This window comes from Colletotrichum jinshuiense, chromosome 8 (genome assembly GCF_051148585.1).
Source record: "Colletotrichum jinshuiense chromosome 8, complete sequence".
NCBI lineage: Eukaryota > Fungi > Ascomycota > Sordariomycetes > Glomerellales > Glomerellaceae > Colletotrichum > Colletotrichum jinshuiense.
This window is the reverse complement of record NC_139315.1, coordinates 3,384,533-3,393,803: the sequence shown is the minus strand read 5'-3', so window position 1 is coordinate 3,393,803 and position 9,271 is coordinate 3,384,533. Positions and strand designations below refer to the sequence as shown.

At 56.2% G+C, this 9,271-nt stretch overlaps 3 protein-coding genes across 3 annotated transcripts; 1 reads left to right on the top strand and 2 right to left on the bottom strand.

Annotated features, from left to right (window-relative positions):
- Nucleotides 1-441: 441 nt before the first annotated feature.
- EsH8_VIII_000889 (HET domain-containing protein) lies at nt 442-3,086 on the bottom strand (the record flags this gene model as incomplete). Its single annotated transcript, XM_083269931.1, has 2 exons — nt 442-2,360; nt 2,423-3,086. 2 exons carry the CDS (start codon nt 3,084-3,086, stop codon nt 442-444), a joined length of 2,583 nt encoding a protein of 860 aa, XP_083129699.1.
- A 1,137-nt stretch (nt 3,087-4,223) lies between these two features.
- Nucleotides 4,224-5,887, bottom strand: EsH8_VIII_000888 (TMEM165/GDT1 family protein; the record flags this gene model as incomplete). The annotated part of the gene is made up of 3 exons (XM_083269930.1): nt 4,224-4,294; nt 4,344-5,220; nt 5,279-5,887. 3 exons carry the CDS (start codon nt 5,885-5,887, stop codon nt 4,224-4,226), a joined length of 1,557 nt encoding a protein of 518 aa, XP_083129698.1.
- Nucleotides 5,888-6,940: 1,053 nt separating this feature from the next.
- On the top strand, nt 6,941-9,033 carry EsH8_VIII_000887 (WD40-repeat-containing domain protein; the record flags this gene model as incomplete). Its single annotated transcript, XM_083269929.1, has 4 exons — nt 6,941-7,130; nt 7,185-7,313; nt 7,376-8,836; nt 8,888-9,033. The coding sequence occupies 4 exons, from the start codon at nt 6,941-6,943 to the stop codon at nt 9,031-9,033; spliced, it is 1,926 nt and encodes a 641-aa protein (XP_083129697.1).
- Nucleotides 9,034-9,271: the final 238 nt, after the last annotated feature.

Below are 9,271 nucleotides of genomic sequence, written 5' to 3'. Positions count from 1 at the left end.
AAGCTTGAGGTCTAGGGTTCCAACATAACCAATTTTCTCTTCACGAGTATGCGAAATAGAAGTAGCACCTGAAATACCTTGACCTAGCTCGTGGAGAAAGCAGCCGGCACGGAGAACATACATTCAAGTCGGAAATTCAGTTGCTGTGAAGGCCTACGCATAGAGTAGCCCCTATCCACGCGATTAATTTGCAGCATGGCCATGACCTTGTCGTTCCTAGAGTGGTTTCTCAGAACAAACGGCTGATACAAACAGCAAAACGCAATTCTCTAGAGCCCTTTGACTCATTGGCATGGTGAAATGGGTCGAACAGTCTGCCAAAAAAGTAAACGCTGGGTTCAACATACGGAGTAACACGCAAAGTACTGCAAGCGGCCCGGCGTGCGGTTTCCTTCCCTTCGGCTAGCGAACGGCAAGATGGCAGTCCTTTTTTTGTCCGTCTCAGCAGAGAACCACGGTCTCCCAGCGCGGGTTGCACTCCTTCCACTGGCTGACTCTGATGCAGCCCACGCCGACCCGCCTCGCGACGAACGGCTCGTACGGCAGCCGCTCGACGAGCATGACGTTGAACCGCCACATCTCGTGGTACTGCCCCCCGATGAACGCCAGCTCGTTCCTCTCGCTCAGCCCGCTGTCCAGCGAGGCGCTGACAACGAGGAAGTCGAGCGGCTTGCGGCGCTCCCGCGCCCCCTTCCTCCCGGCGATCCAGGCCGGGCTCATCTTGTCCAGGTACCCGACCTGCCGCCCCATCGCGTCCACGATCTCCGCGTCTTCGTGCGCCCGCCCGTCCCCGGGGCGCGGGGGGTCCCGGGCGCCCCGGGCCCGCCGCCTGACCCGCAGCGAGGCGACGGTCGTGTTGAAGACCAGGGCCCCCGGGAAGTCGCCGACCACGGCCACGGCCGCCGGGTCGAGCTCCGAGTGCGCGAGCGCCTGCCACGGGCTGTGCGGGCTGTCCCTCCACATCTCCGCGTACAGCCGGTCCGTCTCCGCCGACACCTTGACCTTGCCACCGTGGATCCTCCTCTGCAGCGGCGGCAGCTTCTCCAGGCCGCGGATCCCCGACATGCGCATCTCGGTGCCCAGCCACCGTTCCTTGACCCGGAGCCTGCACAGGCCGCCGCCGTCCCGTTCTCCCATCGCCGCCGTCGGGTCCTGCAGATAGAAGCACACCAACGTGGCGATGCGCACGAGCTTGACGTCGATGAGGCGCGCGTCGCTGTGGACCCACCGATACCCCGCGGCGCTGCCGTTCGACGCCGTCCACGCCGCCCAGCTCCAGCTCGGGATCCGGAGCACGTCGTCCCCGATCCGCGTGGCCGGGCCGGTGTGGCTCCACATGAGGGCTTGGGGGAGGTACACCTCCGGCAGGCCGAAGACGGCCCCGGAGTGCATGGCTTTCCTGACGGCGTTGCCGATGCCCGCGAAGGCGTTGAGGACGTCGGCGCTGCGGGTCAACTGCCGCGAGGTGTAGTCCTCGACCCAGGAGCAGTAGTTGGCCAGGGACACGTAGTCCTTCAGCTTGGTCATCGCGTCCCGGTGGTAGAGCGGCCGACGGTAGTAGAAGCCGGGGATTCGGGGCACGTGGTAGGGTTTCTTCTTTGGCACGGGCCCGTCTACGCCTTCTCGTGCCGAATTGGAGCTGGTGTCGTCGTCGTCGCCAGTATCACTACGGTCCATCTCATCTCTGGTGGGCGATTCCTCTCCGTGCTCTGCTTCGGGAGTGTCTAGTGGAGAGCGACTCCACGTAAGTTCTTCCGTCGCTTGTCCGCGGCAGCATTCAAACGTGACCTGGTAGTCCGTGATGAAGAGGCGGCGCTTGGAGAGGAGCCTCTCCTGAAAGGTCCACCCCCTCCTGTTCCATAAGGAGGCGTCAACGATGGTCTCCATGCCGTTCGGGTCGATCCCTCTTCCGACATTGCGGTTACGCGGCGGGCTCCAGAGGGAGGCCCTCGACCTCCTGGGGTTGTCAGCATAGCCTGGCAGCCCTTTGCCGGCACGGTTGTTTAGCGCGGCCATGATGGCGAAGGCGGCGGACTGGTATATCCGGTCCATGCCGTTTATCTGATCCGGTTTCGAGTCGTCGTCGTCTTGGACGATGCATAACCGATCCACCCACAGATACTTCTCCCCCAGGTCCCTACAGAGTGAGATTGTGTCTGAGATGACGCGGGGAAGAGTGACGGATGCGAGGCTGCCCGGAGCCTCTAGGTCTTGTGCATTTGCATTCTCGAGCTGGGCATGACCTGTGCCCTCGGAGGCTTCCCACATGTAGCTGAGAGCGACGAAACGAACTGGCTCCGAGGGCCGGGTGATCTTCATGTCACGAACATCGATGACTCGGAAACCCGATGGCAGATGGGCTATGCGGCTGTTAGAGCTGGCACGGCTCAATTCACTCCGGGGAGGGGCAGTAGCTGCTCACCTATCGAACTATACTTTCCAACGCATCTTTTGCCGTGAAGTGTCTCACAGCCAACAAGCCATCGTCTTAAAGTCTTGATGTTAAATAAGCTAACCTCCCATTCCTTAACAGCCTGTAGCTGTCGAGGCTCGGCTCTCGAATAAACCATTTGGAACTGAGGCGTAACCGCAAAAGGCGGCTGTGTCGACCCCTCGCCGCCCCGTGTCGCCGACTCGTCGGGCACGACACTCAGCGTGAGCTCTAGAAACAGCCCAACCGAGACCTCATTCGGCACTGACAGGTCCAGCCGGTGTTCCTGGTTCTCGGACGAGCCCGAATCCAGGAAGAACGGGCCCTGGACGGTCACATGGACGCGATGCTCTGGGCTCGCACGTAACCATTCACTCTCCCGACGCCGTACCTCGACCGCCTCGGCCACCGCGCGGCAGACTAGACACCGTTGCGCATCGAGAAGGATGGCGGCCAAAGACAGGTAGTGATGCGCCTTTGAGCCGAACCCGGCGGCGAAGTCCGGAACGTCCCAGTCCTGGCATCGCCCGCAGAGCCTGGGGTTGGGGTTGGCTTGCCGTCGCTCCTTGATGAGCTCTGCCACGCGCGGGAGGTTGGTGGTGGATGCTGCGCCCCAAAAGAAGGCAGCTTCGGGTATCTTGGTTCTCGAAAGCATTCAAAAGGCTGGGTTTTAGGCCTACAAGAAGGGACCCAGCCGGTGGTGGGATATCAAAGACTAACAAATATTGCGTCTCGGATCATGCAGTATGTGATGGTTTTGGCGAGATCGGTCCCGCGTCCAACAGTGCTCAGCCGAAAAGTCGGAGGGGGGTGTAAATTGACCCGGAGATTCCTGTTATTGATGCGAACCGAACCACTGCGAAACCATGACCCGGATTCTCAGTCTCTCAAACGCAGCAGACGGTGCGAGATTGGTCCTCAGATGAATGACAGTTCGGTGGACGATGCGAAAAGGTGGGGTGAGAGAAGTGAGCGACTCGGCCGTTGAACGTGACTTGTACTTGTAGTTGCTGACGAAAGTTGGTCCGAACCCTTTCACTATTTCTTTAGGTCGAGGCTACTCGACGGTCGGAATTGCCTATTTCTCTCTAAATAAGAGGCCATCCGAATTCAGGAAAACACCAACAAGGAATCGTTCTGGAGCTGGCGGTTCTCCCAACTATGGCATATTTGGATCCTTAGCAGCCGTCAACCAGCCTCGCACGCGTATTTCCGACAATTGAATCAAGTATGGCAGCTTGCACATCAATTCAAAGGAGGAAGGTTCCAAAGCAAAACATGTCAGTCCATGTCAAGTAAGGCAATCACAAAGGCAACGCAATGTATAGATAGAGAGTCAAAGCCTCCCAGGTCGCATAGCAAACCCAAAGGTCATCTTTTCCGTTGAACTCCCAAACCATACCTCGTGGCAGACTTTCCTATTATACATAATCCGATTCTTCACGCTCCGTTTCTGTTTTGCTTTCCTTTGCAACCGAACGCTCCGCCTGCGAGTTTTACCAAGGAGAACCCTTTCCCCTTTACCGTTGATTTCGTATGTATGATCAGACAATGAGAAAATAGGCTTGCCGCCTCGTGTAGCATCTTTCAGCCTTGTGATTCATCCCCTCCAGCGTCGAAAGGAAAAAAAATTACAGGAGGCTTCTGATTAAAAATAGGTAGGTAGCGAACGTGGAGTGTACCGTATGCCGCCCATCACTGAAGGAAGGGTGATGAGACAAGGTGCGAAGGCGTGTTGTATACAAATTCGAATCTTTTAGGGAGTAAACATCGTGGGTGTTGGACTCGTGGATCAGACGTAGAAAGCCTCGAAGAAGTAGATGAAACCGAATACGAGGAAGGCAATGGCACCACCAACAGTGACTGCGCCAGATTAGCAGTGGCCTGGCCATATAGATTAAGCGATACTTACCAACTTTGAGACTAACGCGCCCTGCGATGGCACGGCCGCCGATGACCGCCGCACCGGTGCAGATACAGTGACCGACCATGGCACCAAGGATTACCCACCAGTAATCCTGTCCCGCGGCCATGGCAATTGTAGCAATCTGACTCCGGTCACCCCATTCGCCGAGGAAGGTCATGACAAATGTCTGCACCCAGGCAGGACTGAGAAGGAGGGAAAGAAGGTTGTTCAGACCCTGGAGGGAGCCCTTGATCCCACCTGGACCGGGGGAGAGGCTGCGGCTAGGAGAGGTGGACGGCGAGCGCGGGGGCGAGGGGAAACGGCTCTTAGACCTAGACTTCCTGCTGCCAGTGAGACCCATTTCCAGGGCGTAGGGAGACACGGCTGAGCCACGTCGCTTGCCTTCCTTCTCCTTCTCGGCCAGCTCTCGCTCGACCTCGTGCAGCTCGGCGGTAACGCCCTCGTTGGGATCCATACCCAGACCCTCGCGAAGTAGCTTTGCGCCAAACACGAAGAACAAACCGGCAGCAAGGAAGCTGGTCACGCGCTTGGGGATCAAAGTCGGCACCGCGTGGCCTAGCACGGCTGACAACACGGTCATGACCAGGAGGGCGCCGAAGGCCGCAGAGAAGACGACCATCCGGTCATGTTTCATCGCCATGAGCGCGGCAACGAGGAAAGTCTTGTCGCCAACTTCGGAGACGAGAATCATCGTCAAAGATAGGACGAAAGAATGGAAGGGTTGGATTACACCTTCGGCTTCGTCATCGAGGCTAGAAGATGGCTTCCCCTTGGACTTGGGGAGATCGAGGTGATCCTTGTGTGCCGAGTTGGGGAGTGGATGGGGCTTGTCGTCAAGCTTGTCGGGGAGGCCTGCAGGTTTCTGTGACATGTCAGCTTTCTGCTTCACAAGCATATGGTCTAGCCATTGCCAAACTCACCTCGAGCCCCGCAACATCGTCGGCAGTGTGGTGGTCGTGGTCGTGCTCCTTGTCCTTCGTCGAGGAGTCCTTGTCGCCTGGGATCTTCTCCTGCTCGCTGTGTGGCAGAGGAGGCTGTTCCTTGGGAGCCTCTGGCTTCTTGTCGACCTTGCTGCCCGTTCTTCCTTCCGCTGCCTTGCGCGCCTTGTCTTTTTCGCTTACGCCTCCCTCTGTGCCAGTGGTACCCTCCTTGGGCTTTTGGCGTGTCTTATCATTCATAACTCCATCGTTGGACTCGGGAATCTTCTTGCCATCAACAACGGTTGGGTCGGACGGGCGCCCCTTCAAGGGAGGCAAATCCTTCTTGCTGTCGGCGTCGGCAGTCTCCTTTTTGCCGTCTCGATCCTGATCGACGAATGGCCCTTCGTGAGGCATACCATCCTTTCCGTCGACGGGCGCATGGTCGGTGCCAAACCGTGTCTTGATGCCGGAGCCAGCAGATGAATCGGTGGTTTTGTCTGTTGAAGCTACCGCCTTGGCGCCATTCTTGTCAGTCTCGACCGCGAGACCTGCGACAAGAGATGGGACAAGGAGGAGGAGCAAAGGAGAGTGTCGAGTACGCAGCCTCATGGTGACTCGTTCGGGGTATCGTGCCTCGCTATCAGGGACAATGAGGGTAGGATGTGAAGGAAAGTTTGTTGATGCCCCCAAAATGTTCTGCTCTTGCTAGGGGGGAGGAAAAGGGTGTCGGTGGTTTCTAAATTAGTTGGGCACTCTGGCACTGCGACTATTGAGCCACGGGTTCTAAATTTGTTACGTATCTTTCTGCTGCACGGCCACGGGGTAAGCCATTTGAAGGACGCGCCGCAGTGGCCCCATGTTCCGGCTCCCTTACATGGTGCTGTACATAGTACGCAGCCCCACAGGGGCAACTCCAGTGTCGGGCGCTCCATGGGATGTCTCCGCTTAGGGGCCATGTACGAGATATACGGGATATTTTCATAGATGACACCGTGGACTCGGGTAATGGATTGGAGCTTCACTCATGTCTCAAGAGATCGAGACAAGCCCGGTCGGCAACCCGAGAGACGGCGCAATGTCCAAAGGCATTAGTCTAAGCACGCAGCACGCAGCCAAGTGCGCTTGTTTGTACCAAACTGCAGTCTGTCGCGTTTCCCCTGTATGAGGTGGGCTGCACTGCCGCGGACCAGGTTGCATCCAGACGACCCCAGATTTGCTTACAGGATTCTGAGTATCTGCTTGGCCCAAACGGTTTGCGAAGGTCGAGGTACGTACCTATCGCCTTCGTGGTCACCACATTACGCTGGGAGAGCTCCAGCAGGTGCCACTGGAGCGCCGGAGCTTACAGCAGCGATGCTATCTTATCTCCGCCGACCGGCCCAGGGACCCCACCTACCCCGGGACTGAATGGATGTCGTCACGAAAGACCGCTTCCTCATGAAACATAATCTGAGCACTTCTCTTTAACATACCGCTGGCACTTCTCAATCTTTTACCTCTCGAGGCCCAGTCCAATACTAACTGCATGCGATCAGGCAGTTGTAGGACTGCCACGGACATTGTGTGCATAGAGGTCGCCATCACACATCTGGCGTCTCACATCCGAGCTCCGTTGTATCACTAAGCATCAATCCGAGCTCACTTGGTGAACAGAAAGTCAAAATGGACGATTCTGAGGACAACCTAAGGTCGCGTTCTGCAAGTATGGACCCTCATGAAGATGATATCGAACCTACCTGGACATACCACTTTGATCCGGAAGATGCCGCGGACATGGACGACGACGAATATGATCCTGATTTCCAAGACGAGCCCGATGAGGAGGACGATGTGGAAGATGAGGAGTACCACGGTACGAAATGTTCTTCAGTTTTATATGAATAAGCATGTTGCTTACCACGGCCAGATGCCGATGACGGTGGTGACGGCAATATAGAAGCCCAAATATTCATCGGCGCCGGCGACGACGAAGATGACGACGACGACGAAGGCACAGCATCCGAGAACACAATTTCGAGAATCATGGCTCTCATCAGTGCGTTGAATTAACATGTTGCCTCTCGGTGCGACAGACTGTGCTAACCTCAAGAGATCTAGCTGGCGCAGGAAATGGAGCGGGCTTCCTCACACGAGCTCAACTACTAGGCTTAATTCAAAATGGGGACGTATCACTACGCAGCACCATCGACGACGAAGAAGATGAAGACATTGGCTGGGGACGGAGACGGAGGCGACCCCGCCGAGAGCCAAGCCGCTTTCCAAAGGTGCCGAGCGACGAGGGTACGAAGCTGATGCACTCAGGTGCTTTTGGTGCAAACGAGTATCGCGTGGCGAAGAAGAAGCAATTGGCACAAAGAATGCTGGAGCGTGAGCTTGGACTGGGCGACAGGCGGGAGCGGAAGCAAAGTCAGGATTTGCTGGCCCAGGGCATGATACCGTCAACCAATCCCGAGATGATCATACATTACGACGACCCCGTCTATTCAGGCCAGTTTTCCGATGATGGCAACTTCTTTTACGCATGCGGTCACGATTTCAAGGTTCGCATGTACGACACATCAAATCCGTACAACTGGAAATACTACAAAACGGTCAACTACCCCTGGGGACAGTGGACACTAACAGACGCTTCTTTGAGCCCTGACAACCGATGGCTCGCTTACACATCTATCCAAAGCAATGTTTGTTTGGCACCAACAGACCCCAACGATACAGGAGATCCATATACCTTGGACCTTGCGGAGAGAAGTGTGGGAACACAACACGCGGGATGGCGCTCGAGACACTCATTTGGGATTTGGTCCGTCAGGTTCTCGGGCGACGGCCGAGAGCTTGTGGCTGGCACCAACATGCAGTCAATCGTCGTGTACGACATTGAGTCGCGTACTGTGTTGCACAACGTCATCGGTCACGAAGACGACGTGAATGCCGTATGTTTCGCAGATAAATCATCGCCGCACATTCTTTACTCCGGGTCAGACGATGCCACCATCAAGGTGTGGGATCGACGGAGCATGGGAGACCAGCGGCCTGCTGGTGCTTTTGTTGGCCACGTGGAAGGTCTTACATACATCGACAGCAAGGGAGACGGCCGCTACATTCTGAGTAACGGCAAGGACCAGACCATGAAGCTATGGGATCTCAGAATGGTTATGTCCACAGCCAAGTTCGACGAAGTCAACCCCACAAGATTGACCGGTAACAGCGACTTCGACTACCGATGGGGAACATACCGGGACGAAGACTGGTTCCCGCATCCCAACGACAACTCGCTTGTGACATTCCGCGGACACCGCGTGATGCGCACGCTGATTCGTTGCCACTTCTCACCCCCGTCAAGTACAAACTCGCGATATGTTTACTCTGGCAGCCAGGACGGCAAGGTTTACATTTGGAACATGGACGCCACTTTGGCTGGCACGATTGACGTGAGGAAAGCCACCAAGGACTCTAGGCCTCTTGAGCGCAGATACCGCATTTATCATGGCGACGATATCCCGGGATGGAATACATGCGTGCGCGATGTGAGCTGGCATCCCAATGCGCCAGTCCTTGCCGGTAAGTGGCCAAATTGCCCCGAAGTTACTGAAAATTGCTAACACCCTCAAGCGTCTGCGTGGAATGGGTTCAACATGGCCCACGGAACATGCACGTTGCACTCGTTCAATGAAGCCGATGACGACGAGGCAGAGCCTCAGATGGGCCGAAGTGTCGATGAGAAGCTGCGTCCAGTCGGCGATGCATTCCGTACCTAAATTTCGTCACAAAGAAGCACTTGGAAGAGCGGCATGGGAGGATTATTTTAATTATTTGTACATTCCCACACGTGTCACCCCTTCTTTTGGCAATGATACATGATCGATGAAGCCACTGGTCTCGGGGTATCTCCCACCACTACTGCACAGCGTCTCTCGCTTTTCTTTTGCTGTCGCGTTGTTGCAATCTGCCTGTGCGATGCTTTTGAGACCCATTTCTTGCGTGTAAAACGTTCAT